The sequence below is a fragment of the Pan troglodytes genome, chromosome 10 (assembly GCF_028858775.2).
Source record: "Pan troglodytes isolate AG18354 chromosome 10, NHGRI_mPanTro3-v2.0_pri, whole genome shotgun sequence".
NCBI classification, from domain to species: Eukaryota; Metazoa; Chordata; class Mammalia; order Primates; family Hominidae; genus Pan; species Pan troglodytes.
This window is the reverse complement of record NC_072408.2, coordinates 102,061,513-102,079,988: the sequence shown is the minus strand read 5'-3', so window position 1 is coordinate 102,079,988 and position 18,476 is coordinate 102,061,513. Positions and strand designations below refer to the sequence as shown.

The window sequence follows — 18,476 nt, the reverse complement described above, 5'->3', positions numbered from 1 at the left end:
ATAGTTGACATTTGCTGAGTTGCTTATTTACTAGGCATTGAGTTAAGCACGTTTTATAATACCTCATTTAATTCTAACAACTCTATAAAGAGGTATTTTTATTATTACCCTCATTTTACAGATGAGGAAACTGAGTCATAAAGAGGTTATAACTTGCTTAAAGTCACCCATCAGAATATAAACCCAGTTAGTCTGATTCCAGAGCCCATACTTTTAAACTATAATATAAAATTGTCTCTTTGAGAAAAATTGAGATGTAAAAGAAACAACCTCTCTCAAGTTCACCATATGTATCATATGATATATTCTATAAGGTTCAAAATGCTCAACCCTGCAAGGCATAATTTTTAATTCAATCATATTTTTGTCTCTCTTCAAGCTAACTTCATCTTAAATTGTCCCCTTCCATTGGTGGCTTTAAGTTTCATAGAAGCTACAGAATCTGGGAACATACCAATACAGACTTTTTTCTCGTGAGAACATTTTAGAAAATGCTCATATAAAATTGGTGTTATTATGATCTACAGGCTCCATGACTTTCATTCATCCTTCAGGGAGAGCTCTATACTTATTAGCCTAAGGCTAATATAAAGTAGCAAATGTGAAGAAGTCAAGAAATTTTAAGGTATAAACTCAGAGAAGAGAAATAATCAAGAGGCAATGGATTACCAATTTAGAAATTTAGTTTCCAAGGGAAACAGAGCCACAACAGACACCGACATGAACAAGATAATGAAAACAAAACAAAACAAAACAAAATAATATTCCAGTGCTGTGTTTTCCCAAGGCTATGGGGGCTATATGTGGTGAGTGTTTGGTAATGGCCCTTGATCTTCTCCCACTGCCCATTTCTGAGGTTACAGCAAGTGTAACCTCTGGTTTGGTGATGTCAGTGGAGGCTGATAATTCTGCTTGATACTACCCAGATGCGCAATTTTCTCACAGGAGGATGATCCAGTGTAGTTCCTATCTGGTTGGTTGATTTCTTTTCCACCCATCTCCCCACAAACAACAGCAGTACTAAACATTTATTGAGTACCCAGACAGGGCCAGGAATTAATCTAAGTTTTTTTTTTTTTTTAATGTACAAGCCTGTCTCATCTTTGCAATAACCTTATGAGGCATGGCTCATTTTAGATATGAGGAAACTAAGGCACAGAGAGACCAAGGGAACTTGCCCAAGGTCACAAGGACAGATAGTAGTAAACAACAGAAGAGGGATTTTTCTGAGTTGGAAAAACCTGACAGATTCAGTGCTGTTACCTACCCCATCATATTGCAAATAATTTTGAGTAAACAAGTTCATTAATTTGGTCTAATGTAGTACTGTGTATAGTTGTTTTATTTAACTAGAAACTAAACTTGTAATTTTAAATCTATTTAGCAGATTAAGTTAGAAAACTCAAAATAGGCTAGCATTATTCTCCTGATAATATCTACATTTATTCCCAATTGCCTTATTTTTGCTTCAGATGAGCTATAGTTCACATGTAAGAATTCAGTAAGAATTCAGTAAGAGCCGAGCACCATGGCTGATGCCTGTAATCCTAGCACTTTGGGGGACCAACATGGACGGATCACTCGAGGTCAGGAGTTTGAGACCAGCTTGGCCAATGTAGTGAAACCCCATCTCTACTAAAAATACAAAAATTAGCCGGGCGTGGTGGCAGGAGACTGTAATGTGGGCTTATTGTTATCTCAGCTACTCGAGAGGCTGAAGCAGGAGAATCACCTGAACCCAGGAGGTGGAGGGTGCAGTGAGCCAAAATCATGACACTGCACTCCGGCCTGCGCAACAGAGAGAGACTCCCTCTCAGGAAAAAAAAAAAAAAAAAGAATTCAGTAAGAGCATTTGCCTCACGTTACACAAGGTTAGAACCTGGCTGCAAAGATTCTTGGGGACTACAGAAACAATGGTACTCTAGTCTTAAAAACTACTTTCAAAACTAGCTTAATGTGTTTTAAAAACAACTCACTGAAAATGGAAGCCTGGCGCGGTGGCTCATGTCTGTAATCCCAGCACTTTGGGAGGCTGAGGCGGGCAAATCACCTGGGGTTAGGTGTTCAAGACCCAGCCTGACCACCATGGAGAAACCCCACCTCTACTAAAAAAAATACAAAAAAATTAGCCAGGGGTGGTGGCGCATGCCTGCAATCCCAGCTACTCGGCAGGCTGAGGCAGGAGAATCGCTTGAACCCGGCCGGCGGGGAGGTTGCGGTGAGCCCAGATCGAGCCATTGCACTCTAGCCTGGGGGCCAAGAGCGAAACTCTGTCTCAAAAAAAAAAAAAAAAAAAAAAGATTATTGATAGAAAATTCGGCTAACATGATGCAACAGTTTTTTAATTTACAATAAGGCCACATAAACCAGTAATAATATTTTTTTAAATTGTAGAAATGGGTAAAGGATATAAAGAAGCAGTTCAAAGAAAAAAATACAAATGGGTCAATATAAATGAAAACATGTTAAACTTCACCTTTGAAGAAATGCAAATTGAAACAAAGACACAATTTTTACCTATTAGTGGGCAATAATTAAGAAGTCTGAGAATACTCAGTTTTGGCAACGTTGGAATACAGATACATCATACACTATTAGTGGGAGTATAGGTATAAAAATATAAATGCAAATATCCATTGACCTAGCAATTTTACCACTAAGCTTCCAGTCTATGAATACAATTATAAAAGTATGCCAAATATACATACAAGAATATCGACTAGTACTAGCCATTTAAAAACCCCATTTGTGTTTTAAAAAACCCACAAAATGGAATTATACAATATATTTATGTATGTCACACACATATATATATATACACATACACATATAGATGAATGTAATTGCGCTGAGAATAATCTGAAAGAAAATATACCAACATTGGCCAGGCACAGTGGCTCACACCTATAATCTCAGCACTTTGGGAGGCCGAGGTGGGGGGATCACCTGAGGCCAGGAGTTTGAGACCAGCCTGGCCAACATGGTGAAACCTTGTGTGTACTAAAAATACAAAAAAATTAGCCAGGCGTGGTGGCACACACCTGTAGTCCCAGCTACTTGAGAGGCTGAGGTGGGAGAATCACTTGAACCTGGGAGGCGGAGGTTGCAGTGAGCCAAGATTGCGCCACTGCACTCCAGACTCGGCGAGAGAGTGAGACTCTGTCTCAAAAAACATAAAAAATAAAAATAAAAAATAATTTAAAAAAGAAAATATACGAAAGTGATTACGGTGGTACTTCTGTGGAGAAAGGTGGACCTGCAAAGGAAAAGGGGGATTAAGGGAGAGCTGATCCTTTCCCTGTATTATGTGAATGTTTTACAATGAGAACATATTCATGTGTTATCTGTGTGGAAAAACGTAGTTAAGGTCTGCTAAGAAAAAAAAAAGAAAAGAAAAGAAAAAAAGAAGGTACCTAATTACATGTGAATTTAGTAAATGAACAAAATGAGCCAATACACTTTTCCATATAAAAACTAACAATGGGGTGGATGCAGTCGCTCACCCCTGTAATCCCAGCACTTTGGGACGTCAAGCCACGCAGATCACTTGAGCCAAGGAATTTGAGACCAGTCTGAGTAACATGGCAAAACCCTGTCTCCACAAAAAATACAAAAATTAGTCAAACATGGTGGTACACACCTGTGCTCTTAGCAACTCAGAAGGCTGAGGCAGGAGGACCGCTTGAGCTTGGGAAGTAGAGGATGCAGTGAGCCGAGATTGTATCACTGCACTCCAGCCTGGGTGACAGAGTGAGACTCTGTCTCAAAAAACCCAAAAAACAAAACAAACGAACAAAAAACCCCAAACCAAACCAACCCAAAAACCAATGCTCTACTTCAACTATTATACATTCCTTTATTTAAAACGTCAGTATGATATCTAAACCACACTATCAGGTTTGGCAAAATGCTAACTATTGTCAGATGTCAGATGTCATTTGGGCCACGCAGTCCATATTAAACACAAAAAGCAACAAGCAAACACAGGCACACTAGCTACTAACAGAGAAGAGAGTATGAGGCACAAAGCATTGGCACAAAAGCCCGAAACTGTGTAATGTTCGAGAAGTAATTTTGTTAACACAGACTTCCCACCTATATGAATCTGTGCTTATTCTGGTTCAAAGGATCAAAAAGCCTTTGATTTCCATTCCCAAGTTACAGAATTCACCAAGTTATACGTAACTTTTCCTCAAGTTTGTACCAACTTGTAATTTCTCTGGAAGAAAAGTATTCTCTACATACTACCATGTAAATTACATATTTTTAAAAGTTTCTACCATGCCAACAGAACCTCTAAAAGATCTTTAATTCAAAATAAAATCTCTAGGGAAAAGGTATCTGCAACTAAAGGGATTTGATGGGAAAATATCTGCCTGAAAATTATTATGTGTTATTTTAAAGCATTTAAAAAAACCTTTTATCTTTGAATATAGCTTAAAGCTATAGGTCTAAATGTGACTATCACATATAGAACAACAATATATTGTTTTTCGAAAATACCACTGAAAAGGATTAAACTCCTGTTGTTAATTGCTATGATTTCCATGTTTTTCCAGGCTAGCTGCAGAGTATCACAAAATAAAGTGATGAGTAAGACTATTAACAAATTATAAAAGGCAGTGATTTTTCTCAATTTTTAATGAGGAATCTACTTAAAAGGCTAAATCTCTGTCAAAATTAACAAAACCCCATGATGGAAAATAAATTTCCCCATAATTGTATTGCCAATGTAGTAAATTTCTATATAGCCTTTTCACTTATCTTTAATTCAGTACGCAATCACAAAATATAATCTGAAATTAACTACTTCGTGCCTTTATCTCCCTTAAACCTTAGATAATATCATAGGATATTAAAGATATAAAATAATAGGAAATGCTTTTCGGAGCTTACACATTTCAACATAATATCTAAATTAATATACCAAAGCCCCAAATTCAAGCATTAATTAATTAATCAGCAAAGTAAAATCTAATCATAGAATTTAAAGAGATTAAGCTAAAAGGGTCCATTAAAATTGGTCCAACTAATTAAACTACTCACAGATAGCATGGTTCTAATTTCTCCAGTTGACCTAAATGAAAAATTTACTGCCTCTTGTCCATATTCTTTTTTATCCATACATTTCTTTCTTTGATGATTCCCACTTGTTTCTCCAGAAGAACTACAGTACAAAATGGCCACTGAATTGGAGGGCGTGCCTCTGTCATTACTAAGCATTTTCCTATCAGAAGCAGCCCTCTGAAAAAAAAATCTGAACATTATTTCTTCAGTGCTGTTATTACTCAGCAACTACAGACAAAGGTAATAGGAATACTGGAGTTTTAAAAATGCCTTCAAAGGATGTTTTTAGTATTAGTGTTTATTTAAAAGTTTTTAAATAAACCAAGAAAAAGTAAGACACATATATTAAGAAGTTTGTCTGGCTGCAGGCTTCTAATATTTTCTGCTGAAATCCTATCCAATGATTCTGATATGAGATGTAATAAATAGCAAACATTTTTAAAAAGAGTAACCTTAAGATTTTTCTATACAACAGTATAAATATACTCAAGTGCAATATTACCTAAGTCCAAAATCTAAATAAAAATCAAACGTACCCATCAGAAGACTAAGAGATGCAATGGGAGAAAACTGACTTACACAGCTTTTATACTCTATTGACTAAAAAGCAAGGACAGCAGTGGATTGTCTTAACTAAATGGAGAGAAGTCAGCAATGGTAGATTGATATCCCCTTGGTTCTGATGCTACTTTTAATATTATTTGAAATCTAGCTAATTAACTGGCACACATCGGTCACTTAAATGAATGCAGAGCAGAAGCAAGGAGAGGAAGCAAAACTTCATTTTCAACTGCTTTAAGACAAAGGCCAGAAGATCAAACACAATTGGCAAAATGTTGGATGTGAGGAGAGCATGCAGTAAACTTTAATATAATGTTTGGATATTAAGAGATAACATCCAACTTTATTTCCTTTGCTTCTTATCCCAAAATAAATTAAAAAAAAAAAAAAAAGGAGAGATAACTGGACACAATGGCTCACACAGGATGAGGTGAGAGGAGAGGATAGCTGGAGCCTAGGAGTTCAAGGCTGCAGTGAGCTATGATTGCAATACCTGTACTCCAGCCTGGGTGACAGAGTGAGACTGTCTCAAAAAAAAAAGAAAGAAAAAGAAAAAAGAAAAAAAATCCATTTTAATAAAGATCTTAATGAGATAATATTAAAAGTTGTGGCTTAATCAGCAAAAACCTCAACAATAAGAGATAGGAGGCTATATTCTGTCAACTACATAAATTACAATGCAGATTTTAAAATAAAGGCTGTCCTCAAATATATTGTTTCAAATAAAAAGTAATGGGCACACTGATTTCCTATAGTGGGAATAATAACAACAGGAAGTCTCAATGTATACTCAAAAAATCCAAAGGCAATGAAGTTAGTACACTTCTTTTTTTTTTTTTTTTTTTTTTGAGACGGAATCTCTCTCTGTTGCCCAGGCTGGAGTGCAGTGGTGTGATCTCAGCTCACTGCAACCTCCATCTCCTGAGTTCAAGCAATTCTCCTACGTCAGCCTCCCGAGTAGCTGGGATTACAGGCACCAGCTGTAATTTTTGCATTTGTAACAGCCTGCTAATTTTTGCATTTTTAGTAGAGATGGGGTTTCACCATGTTGGCCAGGCTGGTCTCGAACTCCTGACCCCAGGCGATCCGCCTGCCTCACCCTCTGAAAGTGCTGGGATTACAGGCATGAGCCACCACATCTGGTCGAAGTTAGTACACTTTCTAACACTGTGCCCCTGTCGAGTACACTGAGCTTTGGGCCTTTTCTCCTAAATCCTTAAGGCATGATTTGCTTCTAGGAACTCAGAGAACACCTGGTACAGAACCAGGGAAAACTAAAATTGAGTCAGGATTTCTAATATAAAAAGAGACTGGAAATGAGTAGATCCTTTTCCTGTATTTCCTAATTAATGGAAGCCTCTAAGGGCCTACTCTCATTTACTCAACCCACTAGATAGTTTCCGATCCCCTAGAATGGATTTAAGAAAAATTTCATACCAAAGGACGATATGGTATAAAGGATGATCCTGGGAAACAAGCTCTAGAGAAATTAAGTGATTTATTCAGAATTTCATTGCTAATTTATGTCAGTCAGTCTCTTGACTCCTCGTCTGGTCCTCTTTCCACAATGCTTTTAAAAAAATGAAAACCTTCAATATAGCTGCACATAAAATACCAAGGTAACTACAAAAAATAATGTAGGCACCGTGTGTGTCATAGCTTGAGACAAATGGACTTACATTTTAATAAATACAATAAAAAATACATAAAAGAGAGAACTACCTACTTTTCTTGAATGTTTAGACATAAAACAGAAACAAAATTTTAATCTAAACTGGAGCCCCAAGGATCTGTGAAGAAGCCAAAACAGAAGAAATGATACAACATAAGCAGAAAAAAAAGCAGACTTGTTCCCCAAGAATAATTTTTATAATTCATATTAAACATGGAATTTCTTCTTGCATATCTTGGTTATAAACCAGAGTCGGTGTTTTGTTTTTGTTTTTGTTTTGAGAAAGGGTCTCATTTCAATGCCCAGGCTGGAGTGCAGTGCTGAAATCACAGCTCACTGCAGCCTCAACCTCCTGGGCTCAAGCAATCCTCCCACCTCAGCCCCGAAGCAGCTTGCACTGCAGGTACATGCCACCACACTGGCCAATTTTTACATTTTCTGTAGAGACAGGGTCTCACTATGTTGCCCAGGCTGGTTTTGAACTCCTGAGTTCATGTGATCTTCTAACTGCAGCCTCCTAAATTGTTGGGATTACAGGTGTGAACTACCATATCTGGCTAGACTTGGTCTTAATGGTCAATCTTTGATGTCAATAGAGTTGTGATTTAATAGCACTATTAATAAATATTATTCCTATTATAGATAGTGATAGCATCAATTTTGCTATACTTCTAATCTCAGCTACTACTTGGAACAAGATTATTTTAAATAATACAATTTAGGGCTTTATGTTTGACAAACTGAAACTCAGGATATATTAAAAAAATTAAATGATATAATAATACCTTAAATTTTATATGTATAATTATTCTAGACAGGAAGCTCCATTATCAAAATAGCAAATATTGTCCATGTATATGTTCACAGACAAAAACAATATTCTTCCATTGGTCAAATCAACAATACAAGTAAGAAAGAATCTACAATTATTACTTAGGGAAAAACTACCTTCATGTTCCTCAGAGATGCATAATAACTTTTAAAAATACAAAGAAAAGGGAATCTCTCGAGGAAGAGAGAAATTTTTTAAAACTTCCTTTTAAATGTGAAAGGTTTTGTGAGAGTCATTTCCTTTCATTTAACTGATTAAATGCTATGGGAGAAAAGGGCGAAAGCTGAACATACTGCCAACGAAGGGTTAACATTTAATAACTTACACAGAAGTATGAAAGAAGTAGGAGAAAAAGAAATCATGACAAAATGGGCAAAAATTATCTTTCTCAGCCAGGAAGAAAAGAAAAGAGGAAGAAGGAATTTAAACAAACACCAAAAACAGTAACGAGTTCACCTACAGAGGATAAGGTTACCAAGGCAAGAGATTTGAGTAAAAGATCCCTTTAATACAACATTGTCCCTACTAGAAGAAAGTTACAAAGGAATGGTTTAAATGAACTTCAAATGATGCAAAGAGGCAGAAAAATTAGTCTTTCAGATTTAAAAAGTCTTATTTCCAGGCACTCTTCCCTCTAGGAATAGCAGGGTTTAAGACAGATGACCTGAAGTTTCTGCAATTAAAATTTAAGGCCTGGTGCAGTCGTTCATGTCTGTAATCCCAGCACTTTGGGAGGCCGAGGCAGAACAATCACTTGAACCTGGGCAACGTGTCAAAACCTACTCTTTGCAAAAAATACAAAAAATTGGCCGGGCATGGTGGCTCATGCCTATAATCCCAGCACTTTGGGAAGCCGAGGCAGATGGATCACCTGAGGTCAGGAGTTCGAGACAAGCCTGGCCAACATGGCGAAACCCCATCTCTACTAAAAATACAAAAATTAGCAGGGTGTGGTGGCATGCACCTGTAATCCCAGCTACTTGGGAGGCTGAGGCAGGAGAATCGCTTGAACCCGGGAGGTGGAGGTTGCAGTGACCCGAGATCACGCCATTGCACTCCAGCCTGGGCGACAAGAGCAAAACAAAATTCCATCTCAAAAAAAAAAAAAAAAAAGAAAAGAAAAAATTAGTAGGGCATGATGGCACATGCCTGTAGTCCCAGCTACTTGGGAGGCTGAGATGAGATAATCACCTGAGCCTGGGAAGTGGAGGCTGCAGTGAACAGTGATTGTTCTATTGGAGGCCAGCCTGGTGACAGAGTGAGACCCTGTCTAAAAAACAGTTAAGAAAGCAACATCAGAACTTTAATACCTTTCTAAAGTAACTGGAGAATTCTTACTCTCAAAACACTGTAATTAATGATGACGATAACAGAGTAAAACAACAATCTTGGTATTTCATGCTTATTTTGTTAATATTCACATTAGACATAGTATCCATCATTTTCTAAACTTTGTTCTGTTGCTGTTTAGCCTGAGAGGTCCAAGACTGAGGTTATACTGTCCTTCTCAATTCAGCCTCTTAGAGTAGAATGATGGTAGAAGATTCTAATTAAAACAAATGATCTTATAGAAGGAGGAGTCAGGCTCCAATATAATGGAATTAACATTGAAAGTACATACGGAATCTAGCTCTGATAAAATGGGTAATCAGATTCTAGGACAAGAAATGGGAATTGGGCCTGGGCACTTCACTCTTTCTTTCCTCCCTTAGTCCTTCTCTTATATCATCTTTCAGTGCACATCTAGTCCTCTCAGACTAAGAGGACTCAAAGTGATCACTGGAAGGAGAAATACAAATGACCCAAAATATAATACAGTAAAATTTACAAATAATCCAAGAAACAGAAATTAAAACAAGATACCTCAAAGAGTTTGTTTTAAGGGAAGGGATGTTGTAGGAATATTATCCAAAACTCTGCATGATTTAAGTTTTTAACTTTCATGCAGCATGTAATTCTCTAGGTAAGTCTCAATACATGAATGACTCTGATTTCTACCCTGAAGATCATTAAAATAACAGTATTACAACAAATATAACAACAACAAAAAATCACAGTTAAATTTTCTTAGGGGAAGAGAGGTTCAGCCCTAAGATAGATATGGTAAATTGGCTTGTTCAATCTCTATTCTATAATCCTTCTTCCAATGTATCTCTTGTGTTACAGAGGCAGGAAAGCTACATCTGAAATTTCCCAAATTATCTTGCAGCTAGGATTCTAGATATAAATCAGGGTTTCCCCAAGTAGGTGTATGGTGTAAGAGATTTGGAAGGTGGAAGACGAGCAGAAGTCCACTTTTTGCTTCTTTGGCTTTTGTTTCAACTGTTCTTTTTTTTTTTTTTTTTTTTTTTTAATAAAGGCAAAGTCTCAATCTGTCACCAAGGCAGAGTGCAGTGGCCTCATCAAAGCTCATCACAGCCTTGAACTCCTGGGTTTAAGCAATCCTCCTGCGTCAGCCTCCTGAGTAGCTAGGGCTACAGATGCATGCCACCATGCCCAGCTAATTCTTTAAAATAATTTTTTGTAGAAACAAGGTCTCTCTATGTTGCCCAAGCTGGTCTCAAACTGCTGGCCTCAAGTGATCCCCCCACTGCTGGCCTTGTTCTTTCATTTGTCTGTTCTCTCATTCCTTCTCTTCCCTCCCTCCTTCTCTCTTTTTTTTTTTTTTTTTTTTTTTTTTTTGCTATGAAACAAAGCTGTGGAGGCAAAATGTTTCTATAGCAGTATTCCAATATGGATTCTCCAGCTTCTTGATAACACAGCTGCAGGTGTGGTAGAGACAGTGGAGAGACTCCAAGTTCCAATACCAAGGTATCACTTTGTTAGGTTATTGAGAGGCAGATGTGGTGATGGCTTTTGTTTTGTTTTGTTTTGTTTTGTTTGAGACAGAGTCTTGCTCTATCACCCACGCTGGAGTGCAGTGGCGCGATCTCGGCTCACTGCAAGCTCAGCCTCCTGGGTTTACGCCATTCTCCTGCCTCAGCCTCCCGAGTAGCTGGGACTACAGGCGCCCGCCACCAAGCCCGGCTAATTTCTTTTTGTATTTTTACTAGAGATGGGGTTTCACAGCATTAGCCAGGAAGGTCTCAATCTCCTGACCTGGTGATCCGCCCACCTCGGACTCCCAAAGTGGTGATGGCTTCTAATTCCTGGATTGTAACTATGATTATGATCACGTGCTCTTGTCTTCATGAGCATATAGCAACTTTGATAGAGCTTGATCCTGTAGGCCTTCCGATGATAATCTAACCATTAATTCCCTATGTTAAATTCCTTTCTGCTTATGGCACATAGACAGGTTTCTGTTTACTGCATTAACAGGGGTCCTCAACCCCCAGGCCTGCACAGCACTGGTACCGGTCCATGGCCTGTTAGGAATACAGCCCGAGGCCGGCAGGATGGTGGGCCAGTGGGTGAGCAAGCGTTACTATCAGAGCTCCGCCTCCTGTCAGATCAGTGGCAGCATTAGATTCTCATAGGAGCAGGAACCCTATTGTGAAATGTGCATGTGAGAGATCTAGGTTGTGAGCTCCTTATGAGAATCTAACTAATGCCTGATGATCTCAGGTGGAACAGTTTCATCCTGAAACCATCCTCCATCTGTGGAAAAATTGTCTTCCACGAAACAAGTCCCTGGTGCCAAAAACCAGTCACTGTGCATTAGGATGTATGGGTGACACAGTACTTAGTATCTAGAAGTAGGGCTGACTCAGCAGAACCTGAAATATGTTCCACTGGCTGAGTAATCAAGTGGTAGATGGCAAGAAAACGTGCCTTACAAGCTTTCAGCTCTTCAACAGAAGGCCTTTCTCAGTCAGTGGCCTGAGATCTAAGTTGAATGAAAGTGGTAATAGGGGTAGAGGGGGTTACAGGTCTCATAGGTGGTAAAGCCCAAACACAGGAAATAAGATGGCTGCTCCTAGCCTTTCCCAAGAAGAATCCCCTGATAAGAGTTACAGGTTAGCTGGACGTGGTGGCACCTGCCTGTAGTCCCAGCTACTTGAGAGGCTGAAGTGGGAGGATCACCTGAGCCAGGAGTTGGAGGCTGCAGTGAGTTATGATGGTAACACCGCATTCCAGCCTAGGCAACAGTGCAAGACCCTGTCAAGAAAAAAAAAAAAAAAAAAAAGTTGTGGATTTAGGTACAGGAATGCAATCACTAACAAATAGTAGCCATAGAGGGAAAGAATTCAGACAAGAAACACCCAAACCTCTCTGGCGCTCTTTCCTCCATCCTCTGATCTGCAGGTCCTTCCCACTGGCCGAACCTAAATGGAACCCAGAGGACAAGGGAATACAGTGATGCAGTCCATAATGATCAGGGTGGAATTATGGGTCTGAGGGACACAGGGAGAAAAATAATCACCAATGATAACATCAATCCCTCAACTATACACTTGGGTATTAAATAAGAAATAAAAATGGAACTTATACAACCATGAGACAAACTACATTTCAAAACTTTCGTGATACAACTGAAGCAATACTCAGGGAAATTTATAGCCTTACAAGTTATTTTGGGCATTTAGGTTTTTAACTCAAGAAGCTAAAAAAAAAAACAGAACAAAAATAGCAAAATAAACACAAATAGATGAATGGAAATAGATAAAAGTAGAAATTTTAAAAAAATTTAAAACCACAAACAAATTCAATAGAACTGACCAAACAAAACCAACTAGTTTTTTGAAAAGTCTACCTGAGGCCAGGCACGGTGGCTCACATCTGTAATCCCAGCACTTTGGAAGGCCGAGGTGGGTGGATCACCCGAGGTCAGGAGTTCAAGACCAGCCTGGCCAACATGGTGAAACCCCATCTCTACTAGAAATACAAAAATTAGCTGGGCATGGTGATGGGTGCCTGTAATCCCAGCTACTCGGGAGGCTGAGGCAGGAGAATTGCTTGAACCCAGGAGGCAGAGGTTGCAGCAAGCCAAGATCCTGCCATTGCACTCCAGCCTGGGCGACAAGGCTAACAGAGTGGAACTCTGTCTCAAAAAAAAAGAAAAGTCTATCTGGTAAGTTGAAACTCCAGCACATCTATGCAAAACAAAAAGAAAAACATAACAACAATCAGATCTAATTTGTGCTATAAATGAAACTAAAGAGACTACTAAGAATATATCAATAATTTTGAAAACCTAGATAAAAAGCAATTTGTTGGAAAAATTTAATAAAAGGTAACATTTACTGAGTGTTTACAATGTGTCAGGTACTCATCTAAGTAATTCACTTATATTAAATCATTTAGTACTCACAACTACCTTACGAGATAGTTACTGTTATTTTTATTTAATATGGAGAAAACTGAAGCTTAGACAAGTTAAGTAACCTGCTCAAAGTCACATTAACTAATATAACTAATAAATAGCTGACCTAGGATTTCTTAGGCTATCCAGCTCCAGAGCCCATATCTTTAACTATATTACACTGCCTTTCAGAATAAAAAAGTTATCAAAATAGAAAATTGTACCTGAGCAATAACCATAAAAGAAATTGAGCTGATAGACAACATTCAGTCTCTTTTCCCCAGGAAAAGCCAATTTAGCTATACTCTGAAGAAACAGATCATTCTCATTTTGTAAAATCAGTCCTAGAGCACAGAACGAGATGAGAAGTTGCCTGATTCATTTAGAAGCCAAGCAATAAATGTTCACGGATTGGAAGACTCAATATTGATTGTAAAGATGTTAAGTTCCCCCAAATTAATTTATAGCTTCAAAGCAATTTCAATCAAAGTCTCAGTAGGGTTTTTTTATTTTTATTTTTTATTTTTTTACAAAAACTGACAGGCTGATTCTAAAATTTATATGGAAATATAATGGGCCAAGAATAGCCAAAGGCAATCTTGAAGAAAAATACAGCTGAAGGGTCTTATGCTATCAGATATTAAAACCTATTTTTTAAATTATAGTAATTAAAATAATGTGGTATTAACACACGAATAGACGAAATGATCAATGGCAAAGAAGACAGTGTCCAGAAAGAGATCCACACATAAAAGATTCCCTGGTTTATGACAAAGGCAACACTACAGTTCAGTGGGGAAAAAATGATCTGTTCAGTAAATGGTGCCAGGTCAACTGGACATACATACGGGGAAAAAAAAATGTTGATCTTCACTTGTTACCATACAAAAATCAGTACCAGATGGATGACAGATCTAAATGGGAAAATGTCAAATAAAGCTTTTAAAGAAAATATCTTTGTGACCTTAGAGTAGCCAAATATTTTTTTAACAGCACTAATCACAAAAGAATAAGGTTTAATTGGATTATAATAAGGAGCTTCTGTTCATTGAAAGACACGATTAAAAGAGTGCAGAGGCCACATATAGCCCAAGGTAAGATATATGAGGTATATACAGTTGTCTCTTTATTCATGGGGAATTGGTCACAGGACTAGGGCAAATACCCAGTCCATGGATGCTCAAGTCCCTTATATAAAATGGCATAGTATTTGCATATAACATACACAGAGTCTCCCACATATTTTAAATCATCTCTAGATTATTTGTAATACCTAATACAATGTGAACACTATGTAAATAGTTGTTATCCTGTATAATTTTTTATTTGTATTATTTTTTGAATATTTTTGAGTATTTATTTATTTATTTAGAGATATGGTCTCACTCTGTCACCCAGGCTGGAATTGTAGCTCACTGCAGCCTCAAATTCCTGGGCTCAAGCAATCTTCTGCCTCAGGCTGTGGAGCTGTGGAGTAGCTGGCATTACAGACATGCATCACCACACCTGGTTAATTTTTTTCTTTTTTTTTTTTTTTTAATATGCAGGGTCTTGTTAATGTTGACCAGGCTGGTCTTAAACTCCTGGCTTCAAGCCATATTCCTACCTTAGCCTCCCAAAGTGCTGGGATTATAGGCATGAGCCACCTCACTGGGCCAGAGTATTTCCTTTATTTTTTTTTTTGAGATGGAATCTTACTCTGTTACCCAGAGCAACCTCCGCCTCCTGGGTTCAAGCGATTCTCATGCCTCAGCCTCTGGAGTAGCTGGGACTACAGGTGCATGCCACCATGCCCAGCCAGTTTTTGTATTTTTTAGTAGAGACTGGGTTTCGCCATGTTGGCCAGGCTGGTCTCAAACTCCTAGCCTCAAGTGATCCGCCTGGCTTAGCCTGCCAAAGTGCTAGGATTATAGGCGTGAGCCACGGTTGGTCCAATCTGCAGATGTGGAACTCTCAGCTAAGGAGGGCCAACTGCATCTCTAACAAAGGACTTGTATCCAGTGTATGTAAAGAATTCCTTCAAATCAGCAAGAAAAAGAGACAACCCAATAGAAAAATATGCAAGAAATTTGACGTGGCTTCACAAAATGGATATACTATTGGCTAATAAACACATTAAAAATCTTAACGACTTTATCAAGAAAACACAAATTAAAACCACAAGGAGATACCAGGACATAGCCCCTAGAATCATAAAAAGAAAAACACTAAAATTAGCAAGTGTTGATGAGGATGTGGGGCAATGGGACCTCTCATACATTCCTGGCTGGAGAATAAACTGGTACAACCACTTTGGAATAAAGTTTGGCAATATCTACAGAAATATCTAGGTATTTGCTATGACCCAGCAATTCCATTCCTACATATATATCCACCAGAAATATGTTTAACCAAACACATACAAAAAGGTTCACAGTAGCACTAGTTTAAACCTGGGAACTACTCAACGACCATTAACAGAAGAATGAATTTTAAAATGATCATATATTCACATGGAATACTATGCCGAAATAAAAATTCTCATGTTAACAATATGGACGAAATCTCACAAATAAAGCCAGAGAGGAAAAAAAAAAAGTCAGAAATAAGAGAGTATATAAATGGAAATGCACAGTGTCTAAACAATAAAAATAGACAAAATTAATCTAGGTTATTATGTTTAAATAGTGATCATTTTGGGGTAGGGAGTAGTGATGGAAAGGACCAGGAGGGAGCTTCTGGTGTGCTGGTGATGTTGTTTCTTTTTTCATTTTTTATTTTTTTGGGGCAGAGTCTGGCTCTGTCATCCAGGCTGGAGTACAGCGGTGCGATCATGGCTCACTGCAGCCTTGACCTACCCAGGCTCAAGTGATTCTCCCACTTCAGCCTCCCGAGTAGCTGGGACTATAGGCATGTGCCACCACGCCCAAATAATTTTTGTCTTTTTTGTAGAGATAGGGTTTCACCATGTTGTCCAGGCTAATCTCAAACTCCTGGGTTCAAGGGATCCATCTGCCTCAGCCTCCCAAAGTGCTGAGATTACAGGTGTGAGCCACCATGCCCCATCTGTTTCTTGATCTGGGTGCTGGTTACATGGGTGTGCTCAACATGTGAAAATATAACCATCCACACACTTGTGATTTGTGCCCTGTCCTTATGTAAATTATACTGCAATAAAAATTGTGTATATCAAAAAGCAAACAAACAGCAAACTGGAAATTTTTCTGCAAGTATGACAAAGGCTTAGTAATATATGAAGAACTCACGCAAGTCAATTTTTTTAAAGCTAGCATCTAATAAGAAAATAAGCAACAAATATGAAGAGAAATGTTCAAACAAAGAAATAAAAATGGCTAATAAATGTATAAATGCATAAAATGTAAATTAAAACAATGGAATGTTATTTTTGCCTATCAAATTAGCAAAGATTAAAGGAAACTGTTAAGGCTGTTGTTGAGGATTTGGTGAAACCAATACTCTCTTATTCTTAATGGAAACCGGAATTGGTATAACCTTTCTGCGTAAGTCTTAAATGTTCATATTCTTTCACCCACTAGTTCTACTTCTAAAAATTATTCTGAGGAAAATCAGAGTTGTAGTTAAAAATAGGCTTATATCACTGTTGATTACAATGGTGTTTTTTTTTAAAAAAAGGTTATATTATGATACACGTGAGGGGATATTATAATATTAATGTTTTCAGAGAATGATGAATGGGAAAAGATTCACGATAAAGTCAAGTGAAAAATATATACAAAAATTCTACGTGGTATACCTTTTGTTTTAAAAAATATCACACACACATTGTGTCTTAATATAGAGGCTAAAAAATTACACACACGTAAACACACATTTACATAGAAATAAAGTCTATAAGAACACATACCGTACTGTTAATAGTTACCATCTTTGGGTGGTGGGATAATGGATGATTTTAACTTGGGGGCTTATTTTCTACAATAAAATGTTCCTTGAGCATATATTACTATTATATTCAGAAATCAAAAATAATGGGTAAAAAAAATACACCCATCAGTTACCCTTACTCTAGAAATCTATTTCTCTCTCCTTCAGCTACCACATTCAATCTATAAACATTGCCTAGATTTTAACTTACAAGTGTCTGTCCAAGCCATTATTCCATTACGTCTCTCATTTCATCTCAGGCCCTTGTCTTCCCTAATGAACGCCTCATATCTAGACTCTTCACTTCGGTAAAATGGCCACATTTTCCACTGCTTCTTCATTGCAGCCACATCAAGCCACTTTACATAGCCACCCTCCACACCCCGCCCCCTAAAAATGCACACCAGGTACTTTCACACTTCCCAAGCTTGGCATAATCAGTTCTCTTTCCCTGTAATACATTTTCTCCTGCCGGTTTTTCTAATTCAATTCATAGTTAAAGATTCACCTCGGATATCGCGTACTGGGTGTAGCCTCTGGGAGGCCCCAAGAACAGAAATTAATCCTTCAATGACAGTTTGTACATATTTCAACATTTAGCATTCTGTCCTGTCTGTGCCTCGCTCTCTCGCTGTATGGCATGGGCCACTTCATTTTTAAATTTTCTTAAAATCTAGTTGGATAAATGAAAGTAAAGCGTATACATGCAATACACATACGTACAGGGGTGCGAGTTTTGACCTGTGTCTGATGGAAAAAAATGGCATCGAAAACACTCGCCCGATTTTTTTCATTCAAGATGGCAGAGAACGTCTTAAAATAGTCCCACACAAAAGCACTCACATCTAGAGCCCCGAGTCAGAAGAACTGGCTACACCTAGCGCAACAGCAAAGGACAAAAGAATCGAATCTAGATGCTGAGATGCCCCGGCCCTAACTACCCACAGTAGGTCCCACATACAGACTTTAAACCATGTTAGAAAACGGGCACCTGCTGCCTTCATTCCGAGGGCCACGCCTTGACGGTGAACAGTGACCTGAAGCACTCTGGATACTGACCCAAAAAAAATCGCGGATGGAAAAAGAGGAGGCTAAGTTGTGACTATCTAAAAGGCACGATTCGGCCCCGCCCCAGCCGGGCGCAGTCCGCCCGCCGCACATCCATTCCCAGGAAGGAAGAGACACCGCTCCAGCCCAGAGCCTGGCAACCGGGC

At 38.3% G+C, this 18,476-nt stretch overlaps 1 protein-coding gene across 50 annotated transcripts in view; it reads right to left on the bottom strand.

Annotated features, from left to right (window-relative positions):
- The window catches only part of VEZT (vezatin, adherens junctions transmembrane protein), an 80,702-nt gene that overhangs the window by 61,867 nt on the left and 359 nt on the right, over nt 1-18,476 (bottom strand). For 17 of the 50 annotated variants that reach the window (XR_010148380.1, XM_063786971.1, XM_063786960.1 and 14 more), the window contains exon 2: nt 12,344-12,400. The exons of 23 other annotated variants lie outside the window; for them this stretch is intronic. Coding sequence is in view for 11 of the 27 variants with exons in the window: in XM_009426011.5 (XP_009424286.1) it covers nt 12,344-12,400 (57 nt within the window). In the remaining 16 variants the exon portion in view is untranslated. Of the gene's footprint in view, nt 1-12,158; nt 12,234-12,343; nt 12,401-18,476 lie in introns of all 50 variants that reach the window. 10 more of the 50 variants (XR_010148378.1, XR_010148379.1, XR_010148389.1 and 7 more) reach the window with 1 other exon arrangement.